Here is a 25,892-nt window from a genome sequence, read left to right as displayed (position 1 = left end):
GCTTGGTAGAGATGAGATAGTAATAAATATTTGGCAGTTGTGTGTCCCAAATAGAGAACGAGAAAGTCTAGCTTGACATCAATCGAATGCCCCATCGGTCCCCGTTCTGTTCCAGTCTCTAAAAAGAGAGATGACGTTGAAGACAGTTACTCATTAAGCCACCAAGTAACATTTCCAAAAAAGATAAGGAACTAATCACCTGTTTGTGTGGACACAGGGGAGGCTCTTCTGACAGCAGCAAGATTAAAATTTCAGAGAAATGGGGGCCGGTTCAAAATTTTTCCATGGTAAAAATGTACTGATTGGATACAGGAAAAAAGGAGCTATTTGAATGTATACTACATATTTGAATACATGTTTGGATACCTACTATAGCATCCAGTCCATTGTTTCTAAAAATAATACAATCATTGTTACTGAAGGAAATATATAGAAATTTGCAAGTGTGCATAAAACCACAAATACATATATAACAATTTACCTCCAAAGCACGTGATAGATTATTTTGCACAATTCCATACATTTAGAATCTTGATTGAATGGGTAATTCTATTTAAAAATATATAATTTGCTAAAGTTGACCCAACAAAGGATAGGTCTAAACACTGATTTTCTGAGCAGAAATCATGAAATCTGTAAGAATAAACTTCTCCAAAACACCAGGTCACAACAGTTTCATAAAAAAACTCCACCAAACCTTTATAAAACATCCCATTCCTATTCTGTGTAAATTGTTCCAGGGCATGCAAAAAGGAAAAAAAAACATTAATTCTTCTTTTTTTGAATATTTGATAATTGATATTGATATCATAATATTGATAGCATTAATATCAAAACCTAAGAAAGATTACACACAAAACTAAAGACTAATCTTACTTATAAATATCATTGAAAAATTCTTAAATAAAATATTAACAGAGTCTAGCAACTTAATAAACTCACACATAGTAACCAGAATAGTTCAGTATGAAGAAAGCAATATCACTTACCATCATAATAGATCTAAGGAGAAAATCTATAGGATTATTTATAAGCACTATGAAGTCATTGGACAGAATGCTCAATCATTCTTGTTGGAAACATTCAATAAAACAGACTCCCTGGATACTTCCTGTACATGATTTTAAAACACATGAACACACAAATTTATGTGTGTGTGTGTGTGTGTGTGTGTGTGTGTTTGCATGTGTGTGCACGTCAGCCCAAAGCCAGCATACTATTAGCAGAGAAACATTGAGAATGTTATCTCTGAAGTCTTGAACATAGGAGAAGAAATCAGTGGTATCACTCTGGAAAGGAGAATATAAAATTAAGCTTATTAGCAGATGATAGGATTGTATCCTTGGAAAACCCGTGAGAATCAACTGAAAACTACCGTAAATGGTAAGGGAAATTCAAATTTTTTTTTTAATTTTTTTTTTAACGTTTATTTATTTTTGAGACAGAGACAAAGCATGAACGGGGGAGGGTCAGAGAGAGGGAGACACAGAATCCGAAACAGGCTCCAGGCTCTGAGCTGTCGGCACAGAGCCCGACGCGGGGCTCGAACTCACGGACCGCGAGATCATGACCTGGGCCGAAGTCGGCTGCTTAACCGACTGAGCCACCCAGGCGCCCCAGGGAAATTCAAATTTTTAACAAGACACAAAATTCACACATAGTAATTAACAACCTTCCTACATACCCACAATAGCCACTTGGATCATGTAACGAAAAGGAAGGCCTTACCTACAATGGCAACAGAAAGATAAAACGGCCAGAGGGAAATTTAACAAGAAATGTGTAAAAGCTCCACAAGGAAAAGGATAAAAGCATGCCCGAGCAGAAGCTAGCATTTCCAAAATGTTCATCAGGTACATGAACATAAAAGCTGAGAATGTCAGAGAAGTGCTCCTTTTATGAAAACACAGATGGCCTCCAGGTTTTGGACTGAGGTCATAACAAAGAAAAGAGTAGGGGCACCTGGCTGGCTCAGTCCGTAGAGCATGCTACTCTTGATCTTGGTTTTGTGAGTTTGAGCCCCACATTTGGTGTCGAGATTACTTAAAAATAAAAAAAAATCTTGGGGCGCCTGGGTGGCTCAGTCTGTTAAGTGTCCAACTCTTGGTTTGGGCTCAGGTCATGATCTCACAGTTTGTGAGTTGGAGCCCCGCATCAGGCTTTGTGCTGACAGTGCGGAGCCTGCTTGGGATTTTCTCTCTCTCCCTCTCTCTGCCCCTCCCCCACTCCCCCTCTCTCTCTCAAAATAAATAAACTTAAAAAAATTTTTTTAATCTTAATTTTTTTTTTAACGCTCATTCATTATTGAGAGACAGAGCACAGGCATGGGAGGGGCAGAGAGAGAGGGAGACACAGAATCCAAAGCAGGCTCCAAGCTCTGAGCTCTCAGCACAGAGCCCGACACGGGGCTCGAACCCAGGAGCAGTGAGATCATGACCTGAGCCAAAGTCGGATGCGGATGCCTAACCGACTGAGCCACACAGGTGCCCCTCTGTCTTTCACTATTGAGTACGATGTTAGCTGTTAGCTTTTCCTTGATGACCTTTCTCATGTTGAAGAATCTTTTCTTGTTTTAATAACTTTTATATTTTCTCTCCCATTTTATTTTTTAAAAACTTTTTTTTTTTAAGTAGGCTCCACTCCCAATGTGGGGCTTGAACTCATGACCCTGAGATCAAGAGTTGCACGCTCTACTGACTGAGTTGGCCAGGTGCCCCTTGCTCAAATGTACATAACACAGATTCACCATTTTAACTCTTTTAAAGTGTATAATTCAGTGGCATTAAGTGCCTTCACCACCATCTATCTCGAGAACTTTTTCATTATTCCAGATGGAAACCATGTACCTATCAAAACTCCGCCACCAGCCTCCAGACCTTGGTAACACCATTCTGTTTCTGTCTCTATGAGTTTGACTACTCTAGGTAACACCTATAACTGGAGTCATGCAATATTTGTCTCCATTTCATCTTATGTCATTTTGTCACACTTCCCTTTTTATCTCTTGCTTACTCTGCTTTTTGTTTTTCCAATTGGCTTTCAGCTCTCTGAAAGCATTTCTTTTCCCTTCCATTTCTTTCCGGAGTTTTAATTACTGGTGTTTGCCTTCTATTGTCCTACGTCTTTTTTTCTATGTAATCTATCGCTAATCTATTTCTTCTGGCTCTTTTTCTTTTCAAAGGTTGTATCTATTTCTCAAGAGATTGTGAGAACTACACATGTGGATACTTCTTTTGTATAAGGTTTTTATCTCTACTTCCTTAGAGGGGTGTGTGTGTGTGTGTGTGTGTGTGTGTGTGTGTGTGTGTGCAGGTGAGTGGTGTCTACGGATGGGTCCTATGTTCTTTCCTATGACTGATCTGTGGACACAAACAGCTGTACCAGGCAAGCGTTTGCTGAAGAAGAGTGTGGTGTTAGGACAGGTCGGACAGTGAGGCTTCAGTTGAGATTTGTTGTCTTAAATGCCTCTCCGAAAATCTTCACAATGAGATACCAACTACACATCCACCAGAATAGTTCATTTTTCTTTTTTTTTTTAATTAATTTATTTATTTTGAGAAGAGAGTGCACAAGCTGGGGAGGGACCAGAGAGAGAGAGGGAGAGAGAGAGAATCCCAAGCTGTAAGTGCGGAGTCCGACGCAAGGCTTGATCTCACGAACCATGAGATCATGACCTGAGCCAAAATCAAGAGTCGGACCCTTCATTGATTGAGCCACCCAGGAGTCCCAGGGAGAGTTTTCATAAAGGCAGAAGTGACATAGACACCCTTAATCTCTCAACCTCAGGGCGACTAAGGTTGTGAGTGTGTGCGCCCAGGACTTCTTCCTTCTGGCCCCAATTTGGATTCCTAGAACGTTGGATGATTTGGTATACCTTATGCTCTCCTGCAAGGAGTACATTGACTGCTCACGTATATTTTCACACTTTTAAGATCTTTTAACTCCTTTTACCCCATAGTGGAATTAATCGGAGGATGTAGACAACAGAATTCAGTGTAGCAAGGGTTCCTATAAGGAGTCTCTTTTGGTAGCAAGTGGCAAAAATTCAGTTCAGCCTTCGGGTCTGTAACACGTGGAAATTTATCGGCTTATGAAACTAGGAAGATGAACTCCACAGATGTACTTTTCGCTTCAAGCCTTACTAGATACAAATAATCTTATCAAGACACGGTCGGTCTCCAAGGTCTGCCTTTCTCTGTATTAGCTGTCTTCTCAGCAAGTGGTTTCCCTCAGAGTGCCAACTGATTAGCCGGTGATCCCATGGGGAAAAGCATGTTCCAGGAGGGAGTGGGGGCCGCCTGGCTGGCCTAGTCGGTAGAGCATGTGACCCTTGATCTTGGGGTTGTGAGTTCGAACCCCACATTGGGTGTAGAGATTGGAAGGAAGGGAGGAAGGAAGGCAGGCAGGCAGGCACGCAGGCAGGCATGCCTCCTAGTTCTAACAAAAGCTCCTGGGAGGGCTGAATGGTCAGGCATGAGTCACTTGGATGTTCCTGAATCAATCACAGTTCTTATGGCTAGGAGGGTTTGATACTCTGACTAGACAGGCACGGGTCATATGGAAACGTGAGGTGATAAGGAGGGGTTGTGGAGTGCATCACCCACAATAAAGAAACTTTCTTTTCCAACACAAAGAGGGGGGGTTAGGAAAAGTATGGTGGGCAGGCAAACTAAAATTACCATAGTCGACTACATTTCCTGAGAGAAATAGCTTGTACGTACTCATGTCCTAGTCTTGTGTCCTGCAGGGGTGATTGCACTGGCCCATAGCTCCTTGAATCAATGCATTTATCACATTTAAAAGCTGAAAGCATTTATCACCTTGGGAGTGTGGTGAAAGAATTCCCAGTGTCTCTTTGGTTCCACACATATATCACCTTATTCTGCGAAAGCATTTGGATGTGATTTTTTTTTTAATTTTTTTTGTCAACGTTTTTTATTTATTTTTGGGACAGAGAGAGACAGAGCGTGAACGGGAGAGGGGCAGAGAGAGAGGGAGACACAGAATTGGAAACAGGCTCCAGGCTCTGAGCCATCAGCCCAGAGCCCGATGCGGGGCTCGAACCCACGGACCGCGAGATCGTGACCTGGCTGAAGTCGGACGCTTAACCGACTGCGCCACCCAGGCGCCCCTAGATGTGATTTTTAAGTGGGCCCAACAAAATGCCATCGATTTCTCCAGCTAATAAAGTGTTCAAGAGTTGGTAAAGGGTCAAGCTCTCGTGACTGTGCCGTTAGAACCATGAGAATAGATTGTTTTAAAGAAACCCTCACCTCTTATCCTCAGCAGAAGCAGCTCCGTACTTAGAGATGAATTTGCCTTAGATGCTACTGGTTCCTATTCTATTTTCATGGTGGAATTAATGTTCTTTATTTGCATTGTTTTGAACCGTGGCAAGATTTGCATTTCGGCTTACCTAGTCCCTTACGTAAAGATCACTAGTTGAGAGTTTAAAAATGGCCACTCAGATATGATCAAAAAGATAGTCGGGTCTATTCTGTGGTGAACTTTGAGCTAATTCAAACATTGCTCCACAATTCTAAATATTGACATTAGATGGTTGGCCTCCTATTCACAAGCAACTCTGTTAGCTATGGAGTTGGTTTAAAGACTTGGTGTGTGTTAAGAGACTATAGCTTTTCCCTGAATGTAAGAAGCCTGCTCACCTGCGATCTCCCCTTTAACCATGGTATCTCTCCCTCCCCTTTTTCCTTTCTTTTTTTCTTTTGTTTTTGCCAAAACAAGGCAAGGGAGCAGTAGAGGAGAAGAGTTTGGTGGTCATGTCAACTTTCTTCCTTCCCTACAAATCTCTATCAATAAGCTTCAATTTTCTTCAAGTTTATTGATTTTGAGAGAGAGGAGGGGAGTGGGCAGAGAGAGAGAGGGAGAGAGAGAATCCCAAGCGGGCTCCACACAGTCAGCACAGAGCCCAATGCGGGGCTCGATCCCACGAACCCAGAGATCATGCCCTGAGCAGAGATCAAGAGTCAGATACTTAACCGAGCTACCCAGGCGCCTCTAAATAAGCCCCAATTTTTACAAGCTGTTGAGAAAGTCGCAAATGTGGACGTTGCCAAGACACAGAGACTAGAGTATTTCACAGTGTGTCCTTCATCCATTCAATGAATGTTTATTGAATACCAACTCATGGCCATGCTCTACACTAGACGCTAATATTACCGCGAGCACGAAAGACAAAGTCTCTGACTTTGTAAGACATTCCAGGGGGGACAACAGACATAAACTAAAACAGGATAAGGGACAGGGAAGTATAGCCTGCTATTTTAGACATGGTGGTCAGTGAAGGCTTCTTTAAGGAGGTAACTGTTTTTTTTTAATTTTTTTTTCACGTTTTATTTTATTTTTGAGACAGAGAGAGACACACAGCATGAACGGGGGGAGGGGCAGAGAGAGAGGGAGACACAGAATCAGAAGCAGGCCCCAGGCTCTGAGCCATCAGCCCAGAGCCCGACGCAGGGCTCGAACTCGCGGACCACGAGATCGTGACCTGAGCTGAAGTCGGATGCTCAACCGACTGAGCCACCCAGGCGCCCCTAAGGAGGTAACTTTTAAGCAGAGATTAAATTAAGGGAGAAAGTTAGCTGAGCACTCCAGGCAAGGAAAACAGCAGGCCGGAAAAGCCCCGGGGTGGGGAAGTGCTTCATGTTCCGTGGACAGTGAGGAATCCACTCCCATTAAATGAGAGAATCCTCCACAGTGAGCCTGGAGAAGAGGCCAGAAGCCAGAACATACAGGGATCGTAGAATGTAGCCGTGAGTTTGGATTTTACTCTAAATGTCATGGTAAGCCGTTAGAAAGTTTTGAGCAGGAAGTTAACACGGTCAAGATACCTTCTGAAAGGATCGTGAACCGCTCGGTGGAGAAAAGGCTGTATGTAGCCAAGTGTCTCAGTAAGGGTCTAGTCACGGAGAGGGACAAAGCACTCTACTTATTTCAGGCAGAGGGAATTTTCACTCTGGGCCCCTGCAGTGCAGTATAAATGGGCAAATGTAGACACGAGAAATCACATCTATACCAAGAATCAAGAGTGGAAGCAGGGAACCCAGGAGGATGCTGGTGCTAAATACATGATGCAGGTGACATGATATGGCTTGGACTAGGGTAAAAGTGGTTGGAGTCAACATATTTTTGGCAGACGGGGTCAAAGAGGACTCGAGAATGATTGCAAGGACTTTGGCCCCAGGAAACGGGCTAAAGGGTGTACCATTTATGAGACAGGGAACACTAGAGGGGGATGTGCACTGTATTTGCTCGGTGGATGAGGGTAAATGAAAAGTTCTAATTAAAGTTGACTGAAGATGCCCTTTATACATTCATAGAGACAACAGGATGTAGCTGAACGCAGCCATTCGGGTCTGGAGGAGAGGGTGGGACCAGAGATGGAATGAAAGCCTCAGATGACCATCCATGGGCTTAGAGGAGGAAGTTGGAACTCTGGAAAGGGAAGAAGTCCAAGGACTGGTTCAGCAAAAAAAACCAAAACAACAACAAAACAAAACAAAAACCCAGAGGGCTCAGCCAGGAAGGTGAAAAGAAAACCAGCAGAGTGCAGGGAGACGGAAAACAAGCCAAGCCAGGGTCTCCAGAAGATGGCCATGCTCGGTTGTGCCAGCCGTCGCTGAGCGGAACGAGAAGGGACCTGAGGATTACACATTGGATTTGGCACCCAGCCGGTGGGGAGGCACACTGGGTGGCGTGGGTTCCCTCTCTGGGGAGATCGGCCGCAGAGGAGAACGGAAAAACTGGAAGGTGGCTGGCGGCTGATAAGCAGCCGAGGGACATTGCTCTTAGGGGATGGGCGATGATGACGTTTGCACAGCGCCGGCGAACTGGACGGCTGCTCGGCCAGCACCCGCTTGGATGAGGTCCTGGCTTCCTGCCCTCCGGGGACGTTCGTCGGAGGGCCTTCTGCCAACCCGTCCTCGCAGCTCGCAGTCGGGGCAGCGAACAGCGAGGGCCGAGGACGAGGGTGCTGCGCCACCTCCCCGGGCGGCGGCCTCGGGGCCCAGAGCGCTAAGGCGGCGCGCGGGGTGCTGGCGCACGCTCTCCACGGACGCCGAGAGGCCGGGCCCGGTATTGCGCGGCGCCGGGCGCCCCCGCCTCGGTCCCCTCGGCCACCTCTGAGAGCCACAAAATGGAGGCGGGAGGGAAAAGCGATGGCGAAAGCGCCGGGGCGCGTGGGCCGCGTTCCGCCGGCTGTCGGGGAGCTTACTGCCCCGCGCCGGGCTCTCTCGGGCGCCCAGCCCCTCGCCCTCCGCGTCTCGGCCCACTTCCCGGCCACTCCCCGTCCCCAGTCTGAAGCCACCTCGCCAGCACGCGCACCCCGACGCCCCGCCCCTCCCCCGGCCCCCGGCGGCCGCAGCCCCCACCCCCGGGCTAGATCCCCGGAGCGGCGTCCGGCCCGCCGAAGTCACGTGGGGCGCGTCGGCCAATCGGCGCGCGGCGGTGGGTCCAGCCCAGCCCCGCCTGGCCGCTGTTGGGCAGTGGGACGCGGCGGGTGCGGAGAACGCGGCGGAGCAAGCGAGCCGGCGGGCGGGTGAGCGAGGTAGGGCTCCGGGCCGTTGCAGAGGGTCGCCGGGTGGGCGGGGAGGGGGACGGCGCCCGCCCGCCGCTGCATCCCTCCGGCCCGCCACGCCCCCGCGGCGCTGCCCGACCTCCTCTTTCCCCTTAGGACAAGGCCATGGACAGCAAGATCCAGCGGGTTCGCGACGCGTTCGCGTCCGGCCGGTCGCGCCCCCTGAGGTTCCGGCTGCAGCAGCTTGAGGCCCTGCGCAGGATGGTGCAGGAGCGCGAGAAGGACATCCTGGAGGCCATCGCCGCAGACCTGTGCAAGGTACGCGCCCCGCGGGCGGAGCCAGGACACCCGCCTACCTCTGGGGAACCGCATTCCACCGGAGCTTTTGCTGCCTTTTTTTTTTTTTTTTTAATTTATTTTTGATTATGCAAGCACTGTGGGAGTATTGTCTCCAGCAGTCGTGATAAGGCAAATTTCCATGGACTTTCCCGATCTTCTTACCTTGCAGATACAGAGAAATAAAGACACATGTGTCTTCTGGCCTCTGTTGCTCTTTTGTGAATTGCCTTTTATATTTTTGCCCGTTTTTCTGTTGCATTAATGGTTCTTTGCTTTATTATTTGTACGAATCTTTTGTATAGTGTGGATTTTGGTAATTTGTCAGCTTAGTACGTTGTTTATGTTTTTCCTCGGGTCTATTTGTTTTTGTCTTTTTACGATTTCTTTCGTAGACAGAGGTTTTTCGGCTGTCGTTGTTGCACTGAAATTTTCCTCCTTGACTTTGTGTTAGGCCAGTGTTCCTCAAACTCCAGTGTCTTGATGAGTCACTTGGGGATCTTGTTAAAATGTTAAGTTATGGTTCAGCAGGTCTTGGAGGGCACCTGAGAGTCTAACAAGCTCCCAGGTGATACCATGCTTCCTGTTTGGGAACTACCCTTTTTTTAAATTTTACGGTTTTTTAATTGCAGTTTAGTTGGCATACAATATATTAGTTTGGGGTACAACACAGGTGCACAGTACAGCTTATTTCATTTAGCATAATATTCTCTAGGTCCATCCATATTGTCACAAATGGCAAGATTTCATGTTTTTTTTTTTTTTATGGCTGAGTAGCACTCCATAATAAATACATATGTGTGTGTGTATATGCCACAGTTCCTTTATCCATTCATCTATCAGACACTTAGGTCACTTTCATGATGTGGCTGTTGTAACTAATGCAGTGAACACAGGGATGCGCGGATCTTTTTGAGTTCGTGTTTTCATTTTCTTCGGCTAAATACCCAGAAGTGGAATTCCTGGATGTTGTGGTATTTCTGTTTTTAATAGCATACACACCCTAAGATTAGCTCATAAATCTCTGTCATGTTTGGCCCAGGCGCTTTCCAGACTGCTACCTCTGTGCTGGGTCTCAGAGGGAGTGAGTTTGCATGCTGGCAGTATAAGAGCTGAGTTTCCTGTAGCCCTGCGGTTAACTAACCCCATCCCAGTTAAGTCCCGCTGATCTTTAAAGCCTGAGTTATGGAGGCCCCTCTTGCTGGTGCAGGTTCCCAGGGCGAGGACACCTGATGTGCAGCTTGAAGCCCTCCCTTTTCAGGGAGGATCTTCATACCTGTGATATCCTTGCTGTTTGTGGGGCCCGGTGCCAGGGTGTGGGTTCCGTCTGGACCGCATCTCTGCCCCTCCTACCCCTCTCCGTGTTGCTTTTTTCTTTAGGACTTCAGCTGTGGACGACGTGTCCTGTGGGTCCTTAGGTCATTCTCAGACAGTTACTGTATATGCACTTGTAGCCAGGGAGTGTCCATGGGAGGAGTTAGACCTCAGGATCCTCCTCTGCCATCTTCAACGAGAAGACCCGGAACCACTCTTTGAGTTGCAAGGTTTGGAGTAGCCTTTAGCGTGCAGATATATCAGTCTATATTTTCTAATACTGTTTTCATTTTGTTTTTACGTTTTAACGAATTCTAGGGGCAGCCAGACCATGCTCTGGCTCTGTGGGTCTCTCTCACTTCCCCCAAAGATCTTTCCCCCCGAAGATTATTTTGAGGGGTAGTGACATCAGGAGTAGCAGTAACAACAGTAACTATATAAAATTTCCTTTCTAGGACTTTTGACAGAGAGAGGAGCCTGTGATAGCAAATAAACAAGGTGACGTAATTAAGATTTCAGAAAGGATCAGTCAGTCTTTCTGTAAGCATGAGATACTTACGTATGTATATATGTAGGACTACTGAAGAAATATACGGAAGTTCCTTGCCCTTGAGGGATTTCAGTTGGGTAGAACAAACACAGATACAATGTGAGTACGGTTACAAATCAGTGTCTAAGGGTGTAATACCAAGATATACATCAGAAGCATAATTGGTTTATGAAGGTTGATCAAGGCAGGCTCATACTGATCATGGAAATGTTTCTGAATGAGACAGTGTTTAATCCTGACTTTAAAAGGCTTGGATCAGTAAAGCAGGATTTAGAGGGATTGAATATATTCGTGAGGGAGTTAGCAAATCCTCAGACCCTGAAGGTTACGAAAGGGATCTGAATGGCAAACCAACTAGTCTGATAATGCCGTTTGTCACAGCAGGTGTATCTGGCCTAGCTCTTCACGGCCGGGTATGTCTTGCTTGGGCAAGATTAACTGTGATCCTCTTCTAACAGAGTGAACTCAATGCATACAGTCAGGAGGTCATTACCGTTCTTGGAGAACTTGATCTCGTGCTGGAGAATCTTCCTGAATGGGTCGCTGCTAAGCCAGCTAAGAAGAATCTGTTCACCATGCTGGATGAGGCCTACATTCACTCAGAGCCCCTGGGAGTCGTACTGATTATCGGAGCCTGGAACTACCCTTTCGTTCTCACCATTCAGCCTCTGATAGGAGCCATTGCGGCAGGTCTGGCGTCAGTTTCTCTCTTCATGACCTTGGGGACGGGCTCATCCTCTCACGTGGGTTGTAAATTAAGGATAGTGTCCAATTGAATACACGTGTTTGCTTTGGTGGTTTGCCTTTGTTTACACCAGCAGTGAACCGAGAATTAGAAAATAGTATCATATATTTCTTAGCAAGTTCCAAACAGTTTCTTAAAGTGAAATTACAACTCTCAAGGTGGGAGAGCAGGCAGGTCCTCCTGTGAGGTGGAAACAGCCCTGGGCTGTTTGGGATTGGGTATTATTGGGTCTCTCCGGGCTGAGATGAGCCATGTTGTACAAAAGGATTTTATTATTTTTAAGACTTAAAAAATAAATTTTTTTTAAATGTTTATTTACGTTTGAGAGAGAGAGACAGACACACAGAGTGCGAGAGGGGGCGGGTCAGAGAGAGGGAGACAGAATCTGAAACAGGCTCCAGGCTCTGAGCTGTCAGCACAGAGCCTGATGTGGGGCTCGAACTCACGAACCATGAGATCATGACCTGAGCCAAAGTCGACGCTTAACTGACTGAGCCACCCAGGTGCCCTGAAGGAATTTTTTTTTAAGTAATCTCTACACCCAACTTGGGGCTCAGGCTCAACAACCCCAAGATCAAGAGTCGCACACTCTATCGACTGAGCCAGCCAGGCACCCTTTTGTTATTATTTTTTATTTAAAAAAAATTTTTTTTTTTCAACGTTTATTTATTTTTGGGACAGAGAGAGACAGAGCATGAACGGGGGAGGGGCAGAGAGAGAGGGAGACACAGAATCGGAAACAGGCTCCAGGCTCCGAGCCATCAGCCCAGAGCCCGACACGGGGCTCGAACTCACGGACTGCGAGATCGTGACCTGGCTGAAGTCGGACGCTTAACCGACTGCACCACCCAGGCGCCCCTTGTTATTATTTTTTAAATGGGCTCCAGAGATTTGCATGGTGACTGTTTTTTGTTTTGTTTTGTTTCGTTTCTTAATACCCGGAAAGTGAACCTGTGAGGTTCTAAAGTCGTGAGTTGACGGGCCCATGAGTTTGGAGTTCCAGTGGTTTCAGTTGCCGGCCGTGGCCTCGGATGAACCATCGGATTCAGTCTGATCAGTTTCCTCATTCAGATATGGGCCCCGGAAGTATTGCTGGCTTGAGTATACAGCAGATGCCAAGAGGTTGCTTTCTCACTTCAGCTGGATCCGGAGTGACAGCTTTAATTGATGAGGCCTGTTTGCCCAATAATTCCAAGGCAAACAGGAAAGTCTAGTCGTGAGAGGGGGAGGAAACCGAGAGAAGAGCTGGAGCAGTCAGGGACGATGGTGGAGTCCGTCGTCAGTGACGTGAAGGGAATGAGAACCAAGGAGTTTGCATCTGAGGAAGTCAGACATACTCACTGAGGAACAGCAGATTTGGAGGCCAACTCAGCACCTAGCCTGGATCCCCCTCCCTGCCTCCCACGGGCACCGTTTTCATAGGTATTAAGGTTACTCAGGTATTAAATGGCGCTGTCCTGCTTTTTTTGCCTTGTTTAGGAAATGCTGTCATTATCAAGCCTTCTGAACTATGTGAAAAAACAGCCACGGTCTTGGCCAAACTCCTGCCACAGTATTTAGACCAGGTAACGTTGTCTTGACCCACCTTCAATGTGTCTGCTCACGGAGGTGGGGGGGGGGGGTGTTGCACATCGGATCTTCCTGCTGGCACGTGTCATGGATGCCTGTCGACGTGGAATCACTGTGGAGAGGAGCCCTCGTCCAGCTCTCACGGAAAGGCAGCTTCAAAATGTCAGAGCTGCAGGGCCACCTGGGTGGCTCAGTCTGTTAAGCCTTTGACTCTTGATTTCTGCTCAGGTCGATTTCGAGGTTCGTGGGTTCGAGCTCTGCACCAAGCTCTGTGCTGGGTGTGGAGGCTGCTTGGGATTCTCTCTCTCCCCCTCTCCCTCTCTCAAAATAAATACATCTAAACATTAAAAAAATTTAAAAAATTTTTTTTGTTAAAAATTATTTATTTATTTATTTATTTATTTATTTAAGAAAAACATTTTTAAAAAATGTTTATTCATTTTTGAGAGACAGGGACAGAGCACCAGCAGGGGAGGGGCAGAGAGAGAGAGGGAGACACAGAATCCGAAGCAGGCTTAGAACCTGACTCGGGGCTCAAACTCAAGGGCTGTGAGATCACGACCTGAGCTGGAGTCGGACGCTTAACCGACTGAGCCACCCAGACGCCCCACCACCTTTAAAAAGAAGAAAAGAATTATTTGTTTTGAGAGTAAGCCAGCACAGGCAGGGAGAGGGGCAGAGAGAGAGAGAGAGGGAGAGAGAGAATCCCAAGCAGGCTGTGTGCTGCCACTGCAGAGCCTGATGCGGGGCTCGAACTCACAAACCGTGAGATCGTGACCTGAGCTGAAATCAAGAGTCGGACGCTTAACCAGCTGAGCTCCCCAGGCGCCCCCACAAGCCACCTTTCGTTTTAGGGCCGTAGCTCAGAATCTTTTGAGTATGTGAGTCTGTGTTCGTTCCTGGCCATCCGTTCTCTGTCATTTCTCCCCCGGCTGCTGTTATGTCAGATACTCTCTTTCACAGTAGCTCTTAATAACAGCACAGTGCACGTAAGGGCTCGGTCCAAAGCTGTGTGACTTCTCCCCGGTAACAAGTGAGGAAACTGAGGCTCAGAGGTGTTCAGCAGGTGGCCCAGGGTCACACGAGCTAGTGAGTGATGGAGCCCAGGTGCGGTCCAGATCTGACTTCAAAAGTGAGTGCTCTCCCCCGCCGTTGCTTCGCACGCCCCTCATTCAGCGGACCTTTACTTGGTTCCTGCCACGGGCTAAGCCCTGCACTGTTGGTCGGGCGAGAACATTCAGGTTAAGACACTCAGCCGGGACCTGTCCTGCGGTCTCTGACGGCAGACTCTTCACCAAAATCTTGAGGTTGCACAGCCCGCATCTCATGCGTTTCCCTGGTCGAATCCAACTGTTGGCTCTCTTTGGCGTCTACCCTGCTGAGCTCAGGTGGAAAACAGTGGACTCTCTGGTCAGTTCCACCGCAGGTTGATGGTTCTCAGATGCCATCGGACTGTGTTCTCCACTTGTCCTCTGTCCATTCCCTCGTCTGGCCTCACAGGGGGTGGTCTCCGAAGGCGACAGGTTTATGCTGAAGAAATTGCTCGTCCGAGGATAGGGTTAACGTACCCACACAAGTGCTTGCGTTTCTCCTTCTTGAAGGACCTGTATGTCGTTATCAATGGTGGCGTGGAGGAAACCACAGAGCTGCTGAAGCAGCGATTTGACCACATTCTCTATACGGGAAGCACGGCGGTGGGAAAAATCGTCATGGAGGCCGCCGCCAAGCATCTGACCCCTGTGACTCTTGAACTAGGAGGGAAGAGTCCGTGTTACGTGGACAGAGACTGTGACCTGGACGTCGCCTGCAGGTGAGGCTGTCTGGTTACCCCGGGGGGTTCCCGACAACCTGACGGGTTGATGGATCCTCTTGGCACTGAGACCCTGGGCCCCCCAGCTCTGAGAGACATCATGAGCCTACGGCGGTTGACGTCCTCAAGGGCACTGGGACTTGTTCCCAAGCTGACTCTGGTGCCACTGCCAGAAGGGCAGCGTTTCTGGACGTCACGTGGTTGTCCTTAGGAGTTAGGAAAAAAGTTTTGTCTGGCTGTGGCAGGAGATTTAACTGTTTTGCTGACAGATGATCCAGGAAGTAGATGAAGTCTCGTGTGTACCTAATAAAATCCTTAAATTCCCAAAAGAAAGGTTGTTGACCTCTTTAACAAGTCCCTTTGTTGACAAACTCAGGATTACTCAGACTCCTGTTTTAACTGAGAGTAACATCTTGCAGGGGCGCCTGGGTGGCTCAGTCGGTTAAGCGTCTAACTCTGAATTTTGCCTCAGGTCACGGTCTCACGGTCGTGGGATCGAGCCCCATGCAGGGCTCTGCGCTGACAGCATAGAGCCTGCTTGGGATTCTTTCTCCCCCTCTTTCTCTGCCCTCTCTCCCACTTGGACATGTTCTCTCTCTCTCTCTCTCCCTCTCTCTCTCTCTCTCTCTCTCTCTCTCTCTCTCTCAAATAGAGAAAAAAGGAATACCATCTTGTCAGGCTGGGAACCAGAAAACAAAAGGTTGCAGATTCTCTCTGCTAAATCAGGTTCATCTACCAGGAAGCACCCAGACCTAGAACAGACTGCATGTTTGGGGTGGTGTGGCTCTTTTCTCCCCTTCAGAGATGGGCAAGGACGGTTTGTAGGCAATCAGGCCGCGTCCAGGTTGGCTTTGTAAATAGAAGTCTCCTTGCCAGAACATGAGGCCCCCAGTGAAGGTTTTGATCCACGTCTGGGCACAGCTTTCTAAAGTGGGGAGGGGCCTCCACAGAGATGCGGGTGTCTTGGAGGCTGGCTGTTGTCCTGCTTGTACCTGAACATCTTGCCGCAGCATTTAGAGCCACAACCAGAAGTGGAGTCTGTGTGGAACTCCTGCCATCCCTGCTGCCCCCTTGGCTGAAGTGGGAGAAAAGGAGGGTGTGGGGGGGCTTTCTTTTCTGGAAGCAGGCCGTGGCGTCACTGCTCGTAAAGTGCTGTTTCCCATGAGCTGGCACGAGAATTCCCTTCCTCCGTAGAATGTTCTGTGTCAGTTGGAAAATGCATTCTAAGTTCCAACCAACTGATTTAGAGATGAGTTTTACAACATTTTCATTCTCTAAATTTTTTTTAACGTTAATTTATTTTTGAGAGAGAGACAGAGTGAGAGCAGGGGAGGGGCAGGGAGAGAGAGGGAGACACAGAATCCGAAGCAGGCTCCAGGCTCTGAGCTGTCCGCACAGAGCCCGATGCGGGGCTTGAACTCACCCACCACAAGATCATGACCTGAGCCAAAGTCAGATGCTCAACCGACTGAGCCACCCAGGCGCCCCAGCATTTTGATTCTTTATAAAGAGTATTAAGTAAATCTGTGAGTGCATGCTAGTTGCAAAATACTCAAACAACACAAAAGTGTGTCAAATGAATAGTAGGCTGGATTTTATGGATGTTCTGGTTTCCCTACCTCCCCCCAGGCGCATAGCATGGGGGAAGTACATGAATTGTGGTCAGACCTGCATTGCTCCTGACTACGTTCTCTGCGAACCATCCCTCCAGAGTCAAATTGTGCAGAAGATTAAGGAAACCGTGAAGGTTTGTGTTTTAACACATCTGATCTCATTGGTTTCGTTAAGATAATGGAGTCAAATCAGCTCTTTGCAGGCAGCACCCCTGTTTCCCCTCCCCCCAGGGAAATTCCAGTAGCACATGTGGCTGCATTCATTTGTGGGCTTATTAAAAACGCCCCGTGCACCTTTCACAGAAGGGTCTGCTAGTAGCCAGGTTAAGTTGGCATTTAACCCACATCAACTGCCTAGTTTTGTTGACGAAACCACGGGTTAGCTGTGGCACGTGCTTTGAAAAAAAGAGTAAATAACTGTGTTTCGTGGTTTTGAGAGAACGTTGCCAGTTCTTTGAAGTGCACCCAGAGGTCCTTCGGCATATTGGCCATTGCTGGTTAAGGTTATCCGCTCTTGTGCGTGAGGGGGCGTAGGAAGACCAGTAGTTTAGAGGGGAGAGTTTATCCAGTACCTGTTGGCAGAATACTCTTGACTTGGTTGTCAGTCTTTCGAGGTGTTGAAACTCAAGCTCTCTATAGAGGGAATCAGGGAATGCTGCATGGTAGTGACCTGAGCTAAGCATCAAAGAAATGTAGGATTTGGATTGGAAGCAAGGGTTGGGGTGACTGAGCTCACCCGTCGGAAGGGGTCGTTAAGCCCCCTGAGTGGAAGAAATTATTGGCACAGTCATTGTTCACTCAACAGATGCTAACTGAGCACTGGAAGGGTCAGGAACACTGAAGGGTAACACACACGATCAGGCAATGGAAAGCGTATATGCTGGGAAGTTTAGAAGAAGAATGGTGATCCAGGCACGAGGGGTGGAAGGTGTTGATGGGGGGATTGGATGTGAGAGCTAGGACTGGAGATGGGGCCAGACAAGGAGAACATGGAATGTGGGGCGGCAGTGTGGGGTTCAGGATACCTATGGCACAGAAAGCCCTTGGAGATTGAAGACGTGCTTAGCTGAGGACGGAAATGAACTCGGTTTCAGAGGAATAAGAAAGATCTCCCCTCTGCCTGCCTTGCGGGCTTTGTATTCTTCAGCGGTTCGGTTCGTAACTGAGGTTCACCAGGGAGCCATTTAATTAACGAAAAGTTTCTGCTCCTCACCTTGCAAAGACTGTGACTCAGTTGGTCTGGGGTCTCGACGTGACCCTCAGGTACAGCCAGCATTAACAGCATCATTGGTGGCTCCGGAGTTGGGGCACAGGAACTCGCACCAGCAGGCTGTCACCCAGCCTTGAGGGCATTTGGTTGGAGGGTGGGTGAACACTTGTTGTGATTGGAGAGCACATCGAGAGCGTTCACAAAGCCTCGAAGTGATGTGGCGATTCAGTAATTTTGTGTTTGTTTTACGTAATTGGTGCCGATCGTAGGATTTCGTTTCCCTGGCACCTGTGACCGCTGGCAATACCAGTCCAGAGAAGATGTAAAATAGTGCAGTAGCAGAAAGTTCAGCAAACTTTTTTCCGTAAAGGGCTAAATAGTAAATAGTTTAGGCTTTGCAGCAGGCCACGGGTTTCTGTTACAATAAGCAGGAGGAGGGCGGCCACAGTCGCATTGTAAACGAATGGGTGGCCCTGACTCAGAGCCAGACCTCCCCCTACACCCACATTCATCCCCCGGGACAGCCCCCTGGGGGTCTGCGAGGGATCACCATGAAGCCCCCAAACTATGGAGAGTCCTAGGTCCGTGCACGTGTCCTTGACCTGCCAGAAAGCTTAGACGCTATTACTTGAGGGAGGAGGGTGAGGATATCAGATCAGGCCCCCCAGATCAGTTTTGGGGGCACGAGCGGGTTTTATAGTTATTAAGGAAATTGACACATGGGTCTTTTGTGGCAATTAAATGCTGTTGTTTTCAATAGGAATTTTACGGAGAAAATATAAAAGAATCCCCTGATTACGAAAGGATCATCAGTCTTCGCCATTTTAAGAGGATACAGAGTTTGCTTGAAGGACAAAAGATAGCCTTTGGTGGCGAGACCGACGAGGCCACACGCTATATAGGTAATGGAAATTCACCTTTTGCTGTGGGGACGTGCAGTTTGATGGTTTTTATTGACGCTCTTTACCCATACTAAATAAGCCCTTAGACGCATAACGTTTAATCAAAGATTATAGACTGTGGTCTGGTATGCTGCTTCCTAACCCATTTCAAGAGGGTTTTACGTCTTTATAAATAACACCACCTGTGATGCACTGGCTTTTTGCCTCTACACGTTTCATCTGTTTTTTTGTTGGTTTGTTTTCCTCCCTACAACCTGTAACCTAACAACCCTGAGAAGCAAAATAGAACTCCGTGTGATTATTTCTGGATTCTGGCTGGGAAAACAACAGCACAAAGAAGGAAATCACTTAACTGCAATTTTACAAGTGACCAGTCGTGGTTCTCTTCCAGAAATAATGTGTTGAATCGCTTTCTCAGCCTTTTGGCTAAGATCAAGTGCAGAAATAATGTGTTGATCTGTTGTGCTGGACCTTATTACTTGCGTACTCTGTTTTTGTGTTCTTTTATTCTTTGCCATGAATATGTCTTCTTGTTGACTTTTATTTTTAATTGGTTTTTAATGTTTATTTTTGAGAAATTCAGAGCACAGGTGGGGGAGGGGCAGAGACAGAGGGAGAGACAGAATCCGAAGCAGGCTCCCGTTTCTGAGCTGTCAGCACAGAGCCCGATGCAGGACTCGAACTCAAGAACTGTGAGATCGTGACCTGAGCTGAAGTCGGACGCTTAACCGACTGAGCCACCCAGGCGCCCCATTGCTCTTGAATTTTAAACATGTTGCTCTAAAATAACACAAGATGATGGGGATTACGGAGACACTTACTTGGCAAAAAAAAAAAAAAAAAGCTGCCCCCAATAGCTTTACTTATCCCTTCTTAGCAGGTCGGATGCTGCACGTCACCAGAAAACCCTAAAACCTTAAAGGACTTAAAACAATAAGGAAAAGTACATTCTCTGGTCATGAGCCATCCCAAGGCACTTCTGGCCTGTTCATTTGGTGGCCCAGTAATGGCCTCAAAACCCCCAATTCTTTCATCTTTCTGTTCTCCCATCAGCCGTGGCTTTTGCCCACTCCCAGGCCAATCAGTGGCAGGAGGAAAGGTCTATTGTGATTCGCTCAACCAGTTAGGAACCTCCCCCTGACCTGACGTCAGGGTCACCTTACCTGAGCACATGGCTATGTGGAGAGTATAGACACCCAAACCGAAATGGTTCTCTGAGCCCGGGCAGCCGCGGGCAGTGGGTTTGGGGTAGCCGCATAGGTCCCCCTGGAAGGTGCTGGCAACAGCCGTCTTCTGCCGCATCGCCAGGATATCCTGGCAGGAAATTAGGGGGAAGCGAAGAGAGCAAGCTTGTCATTGTCGAGTGTCTTCCCTTTTCATTGGTGACCCAGCTTGTTTACAGCGTCTTTTGGAGCACTGCTCGTTGGGGACTGACCTGGTGCGGACGCCCGGACACTCTGCAAAGCTTCGTCAGCATCCATGTTGCCCTCCCTCCTTGCGTCCCTTCCCCACAGCGGATAGAACACTGAACTAAGGGAGCCTTGGCCATTTTAAATACATTCTCCTAACCTCTCTAACGGAGTTGAAATGAGGTCAACGAGATCATATGCGTGAAAGCACTTGAATTAAGAAGTGGTGTTGATTTGATCCACAGAGGGGCTGTCTACACTCCCAAAAAGACCTGTCCACAGAAAGGTGGAAACATAACCTCCTGGTACATAGGAATATGGCTATGAACAGGGTTAAGTATGAATATACTCAGGTGTGTGGATCTTTCTCTCGGTTTGCATGGGGATCCCCTGATGCACACGCTCGGAGACACATGCACGGTTCATCCACATGCGTCCTCGGGACTCTTTTCTCAATAGCTAATACTTGGGCAGGAGTGGGAAGGGGATGGATAGGTGACCCAGCGAAACAAACGGAGGATGAGAGTTTGGCTTTCCTGTCTTCTACTTTAGGATTTCATTTTGCGCATTTATTTTCTCAGCACCAACGATCCTTACCGACGTCGATCCCGAAACCAAGGTGATGCAGGAAGAAATTTTCGGACCAATTCTTCCAATAGTGCCTGTGCGGAATGCCGATGAAGCCATAAAGTTCATAAACAACCGTGAAAAGCCTCTGGCCTTCTACGTCTTTTCTCATAACGAGAAGGTAAACTTTGCGGGGAATGGCTCCCTGGCAGAAGCCACCACCGCAGACCGTGTCCCTTCTTTGCCACAAAGCAACTCCAGCAGAGTTCCACCAAGTGAGGCTGTAGTCGCAGTTTGCCGTCTTGGGTAATGAGGCTCTGGGGTTGTTGCTGTAACCTTTCCTATACTCCCTGGGGTTCAGCAGGAGTCTTCAGGGTTATGTCACAAGTTCTTTGACTCGCAAACATCTCCCCTGGAATTGGAAGACTTGCGTGTTCTGCTGTTAACCCACAGGGCTTTCCTGTGTAAGAGCTTTGTCTCTCACCCCGATGGCATTCGCAGCCACTGAAGTGGGCCATGTGGTGCCACGATCTCTGGCGCGGCCGTGGAAATGGTTGCAGAACCTCACACTTCGTCTTTCCAGCGGTATCCCTTTGTTGTTCGAGCGATGGAACCATACCAGCCCAGGGAGCGCGTCATACCGTAGCCAGGGCAAGGCACTGGGCAGCCGCTTTGCTGCGGGGCCTGTTCGTTTGCATCGGAAGGGGACTGGCTCTTGCAGAGGGACAGTGGCCTCAAGGTGGGCAAGTAGGTTCGAGCCCTCCGAGAAGAGGGAAATCTAGAAAGGGGAGATGGGGATCGGTCAAGGTCTGAGGAGTTCACAGACCACACGTTTTCAGGAGAGCCTCTCATGGCAGCTTCTAGAGCCTGCTGTGCCGCGGAGATGAAGCTTTGTGAAGTGAGATCAGATGCATGGGGCTCAATACAAAATGGGTTATCGACGACGGTCATGACGTTTTAAAGGACCGTAGGTAACGTGGATAGGAACCTTGAAGCAGAAAGTCTGCCGGTCCGGGTACAGGTCAGTGAGGTGCTCTTCCCACAATGGGGGTCACCTGTGGTGACCACAGGCCATTGTGACATTCATTCTAGAACTCTCAAGCGCTTGTTGGTGAGTTTCACCTAGGCAGCGAGGCGAAATTTCCCAGTCAGGTGTCGTCATGCCTGTTCTGGTCTCAGGCCAACCATTTCTTCAAAACTAGAATGTCAGCTCTTTGCAATTCTCAAAACTAGAATGTCAGCTCTTTGCAATTCCCAAAAACTGAACAGCATCTATTAATTGTATGCCATGATTTAGAACAGAGATAGGGAAATCTTACCAATGTTCAACAACCAGATATGTAGTCTGAACGGTCCTTTCTTTTTTTTCTTTCTTTTTTTTTTTTTTTTTTTTAATTTATTTATCTTTGAAGGGAGGGGAGGGACAGGGAGAGGGAGACAGGATCCGAAGCAGGCTCCACGCTGTGAGCACAGAGCCCGACGCGGGGCCTGAACCCACGAACCGTGAGATCACGACCCAGGCTGAAATTAAGAGTCGGCCGCTTAACCAACTGAGCCACCCGGGCGCCCCCGGACTGTCCCTTCTAAACGAAGACTTTTGTGGCTCCATCGGGTAGTCCTGCTCTGGGCAGTGATGGAGTGAGCAGGACTGGTTCAGTGCTGCCTCCCTCGAAGGACGAGACGTGCATCTAAGAAGTTAAGATACTGATCACACGTTTGCTAAATTGAACAGCCCGTTAAGTTGTTTACATCTTATGGAACGTTTGGCACAGTGTCCCAAACCCGAGTAGTCGTGCCAGCGCGTGAAGTCAGCAAGTGCAGGTCCCCCAGATGCTGCTGACCCGGACCTTTGTTCTTTTCCACAGCTCATCAGACGGATGATTGACAGCACGTCCAGCGGTGGCGTCACGGCCAACGACGTTATCATGCACTTCATGCTCAGTTCTTTACCCTTTGGAGGAGTGGGTGAGTGTTCCTCTCTGCCCTCCATGGCGTAGATTGCAAATCGAACCATCTGCCCAGGCGGTCTGGGGTCCCCACTCGATGGTGTTCTCCTGAGGGACACTACCCTGCCAGGCCCCCTGCTGAGGGGTGACTGTGTGTCCTGTCACCCACTTTCCATCCTTAGCACTCACCACAGTCTGGAACTGTTCTGCTCCTTTTGTCGACTTACTCGTATGTTGGTTCTTACTCAGTTATTGTCCTTTCCCTAGACTTAGGGGATTTTTTTTTTTTTGGCTGGAAGTCAGGTCTCAAATTAATCGATAAGGTTCCCCTGTCTTTTTTTTTTTTTTTAATGTTTATTTAAATTAAAAAAAATTTTTTAGTGTTTTTATTTATTTTTGAGAGAGAGAGAGAGAGAGAGAGAGAGAGAGAGTGAATGGGGGAGGGGCAGAGGGAGAGGGAGACCCAGAATCCAAAGCAGGCTCCGGGCTCCGAGCTGTCAGCACAGAGCCCGACGCGGGGCTCGAACTCCTTCCTGGATGGCGACATCATGACCTGAGCCAAAGTCGGACGCTTAACCGACTGAGCCACCCAGGCGCCCCTCCATCTGTCTTTTTCAAGATGAGGTCGTGAATGACAGGTTCAGAATGCCAAGGGCAGGCAGCATTCTGGGGTTTCTGATGTCCGTTTGCTGTCTGCTCAGGGTGGCATTAAGTAGTCCTCAGTCCCCACCTGCACTGCTCCCCAAGCCCCTGGTGTGGGGACTAGCCTCTCCTCAAATTGTCTCGTGATTTGAGAAGAGCACGAGATGTCGTGTGTTCTAGAGAAGACGGGCAGGAAGTAGTCCCAGTGAAGCTCCGTGGACACATGCCCTTTGGGCTGTGACCTGCCTGCCTCTTTGATGCCAGAGATGACGGCTCAACTCTGTATCTTTCCTTCAGGAGGTAGGTGGTAGGCCTCTCTAATAGGTCATCGAAGAATCACAAATAACGAGCGCATAGGAACTCTCGTAATAAAAAGCAGACAACAAAAGCTACCGTCTCGAAAGCTCTGCTGTGTTCTGTCCCTCTGTAAGAGCAGAAGTGAAGTCCCTGGGAATGAAAGGGCTCGTTTTAGCAGGACTACCTGTTCCCAGTCGAGGCCAGCTCCTCCCGTGGCCTGCTTCCGCCGCAGGCCACGTGTCCCTTCCTAGGAGGCGAAGGAATCGGCAGTACCCAGCGCAGGGCCGGCATACGCGAGGGGCGAGTGGGCAGAGGCCGGGTCAGGGGTCCGGGCTGGTGCGAGTGGTGGCTTGGACTTGGGTGGTTGGGGAAAGGGGCTGAGTGGATCCGGGAAGTCGGGCAACAGGATTTGCCTGATGGATTGAGTATGTCGTAGGGGGAGGTGGTGAAGGAAAGGAAGGGTAGCCTGGAGGACCGGGGCTGCCGTGATTCCAGTTTTACTGCCCAGATTCTTAGAGGATTCACTCCGACTCCAGTCTCCCGTTCCTCAGGGCCCCACGGGGTCCCGGTTCCCACCGAAGACTCTCATTGTTCCACCCGGAGTCACTGATGCCTCCCGAGTGCAAGTCGAGTGACGTCTGTTCAGTCCCAACTTGACTACGTGGCATTCAGTGTCATTGATCATACCCTCTTCTTTACAACGAAACAAACCCTTCCTCCTGTTAAATACAAAAGGAATACAGGCTTCTCTCTCTTTTTTTTAATTTTTAAATTTTTAATTTTTTTTTAGGTTTATTTATTTATTTTTGAGAGAGAGACAGAGTGAGAGGAGGAGGGGGCAGAGAGAGAGGGAGGGAGAGAGAATCCCAAGGAGGCTCCACATTGTCAGCACGGAGCCCCTTGTGGGGCTTGAACTCACGAACCGCAAGATCATGTCCCGAGCCCCAGGAATATAGGCTTCTTAAGAAAAGAGAGAAGACCCCAAAGAATGTTTAGATTTTCCATACCCCACTATTTAGAGATAACCTTTGGGGCGCCTGGGTGGCTCAGTTGGTTAAGCGTCCGACTCTTAGTTTCAGCTCAGGTCTCTGATCTCACAGTTTCATGAGTTCAAGTCTCACATCCAGCTCTGCACTTGCCTCACAGATCCTGCTTGGGATTCTCTCTCTCTCTCTCTCTCTCTGCCCTTCCCCCACTTGTGCCCCCACAAGCGCGATCTCTCTCTCTCTCTCAAAATAAACTTAAAAAAAAAAATAGTGTTTATGCCTGTATGTTTATGCCCCTTCAGTAGTGTTTTATTTGTTTTGGCCCTTTTCCCCTTAAAACCTGTATTACTTTTAGAATTGGGAGAAAAAAGCATTTCACTTTCTAAGCCTTTGTAACACAGCAGTTACGCTCTTAGACCTCTTCCCTAGGGAAATAATGAGAACCTGCACAAAAATACATCAGAATCATCACACAAAAAGTGTGGAATCCTGAGACCCTAAGGTGGCATTTGTAGGTTGGAACAGCATGCAGTTACTAACTCGTGACGCACAAGCATACCGATGTGAGAAAATGTCACACGGTGTTGTCGCAAACCGCGAGATCATGACCTGAGCTGAAACTCAAGAATCAGATGCTGAACCGACTGAGCCCCCCAGGCGCCCCCCCAGGCACAAACACTATTAACATATTGACAGTTTGGAGTTTTCCTTAAAAATGCATCTCGTTTGACGTATATTGCCAGACTTCTCCGCAGCTTTGGTTGCCCCTAAATGACGTCCCAGCAGCCTGCAAAGTACCAGTAAAGTGCTTCGTGGCCCCGTTCGCCCGTGCCTTATACCCTCGTGGCATCCGCACGTAGCTGCCACCCAGCACCCACGATAAGGACGTGAAAACTGTCACAGGGCATGGCTTTTTAAGAAGGCAGAGGTTTACGCTTGCGTATTATCTCTCACCCGGCAGCGGAACCCTGTCCTCCTGCCTTGGTTACTCTGTCGCATCTTTGAGGACATTAGTGGGTGAATAAGGGCTGTGGGTACCTAGAGCCACATGGAACAGAAGGAAGAGAGGACACAGTGCCGAAGAGTCCAGCTGACCTGGACTCAGCGTTCTGGCTTCGCATTCCGCACCTTGGGCAGGTTACCCGACCGGCCAAGCTCCCTTTCCCTGCCTGGAACTGGGGGCAGTGGTGACTTTGTACAGTGGGGTTGTGGCGGGAAGGAACACAGTGTGGTCTTTGGTGTCAGGGAGAGCCACTGCCAGAGAGCGGCAGGTCCTGGCTCGACTCCTGGGAAGCGTCCTGTTTTGTCTTGTTGTTAATGTTTATTTTGTTTTGAGAGAGCGTGAGCGGGGTCGGAACAGAGAGAGGGGGACAGAGAGAGAACCCCAAGTGGGCTCTGTCCCATCAGCACAGAGCCCGACGCCGGGCTCGATCCCACGAACCGCGACATCATAACCTGAG

At 48.4% G+C, this 25,892-nt stretch overlaps 1 protein-coding gene across 6 annotated transcripts in view; it reads left to right on the top strand.

The window, feature by feature from the left end:
* Positions 1-8,412: 8,412 nt before the first annotated feature.
* The window catches only part of ALDH3A2 (aldehyde dehydrogenase 3 family member A2), a 22,315-nt gene continuing 4,835 nt past the window's right edge, over positions 8,413-25,892 (top strand). For 4 of the 6 annotated variants that reach the window (XM_027047613.2, XM_027047610.2, XM_027047612.2 and 1 more), the window contains exons 1-9: positions 8,413-8,566; positions 8,693-8,854; positions 11,195-11,426; positions 12,961-13,046; positions 14,652-14,860; positions 16,490-16,607; positions 18,444-18,585; positions 20,576-20,742; positions 22,427-22,526. In XM_027047613.2, the coding sequence (XP_026903414.1) occupies positions 8,702-8,854; positions 11,195-11,426; positions 12,961-13,046; positions 14,652-14,860; positions 16,490-16,607; positions 18,444-18,585; positions 20,576-20,742; positions 22,427-22,526 (1,207 nt within the window). In that variant the 5' untranslated portion in view covers positions 8,413-8,566; positions 8,693-8,701. Of the gene's footprint in view, positions 8,567-8,692; positions 8,855-11,194; positions 11,427-12,960; positions 13,047-14,651; positions 14,861-16,489; positions 16,608-18,443; positions 18,586-20,575; positions 20,743-22,426; positions 22,527-25,892 lie in introns of those variants that run through there. The other 2 variants (XM_027047611.2, XM_053212792.1) reach the window with 2 other exon arrangements.

The sequence above is a fragment of the Acinonyx jubatus genome, chromosome E1 (genome assembly GCF_027475565.1).
Source record: "Acinonyx jubatus isolate Ajub_Pintada_27869175 chromosome E1, VMU_Ajub_asm_v1.0, whole genome shotgun sequence".
Lineage (NCBI taxonomy): Eukaryota > Metazoa > Chordata > Mammalia > Carnivora > Felidae > Acinonyx > Acinonyx jubatus.
Note: the sequence above shows the minus strand (reverse complement) of the source record. Positions and strands in the feature narration are given on the sequence as shown.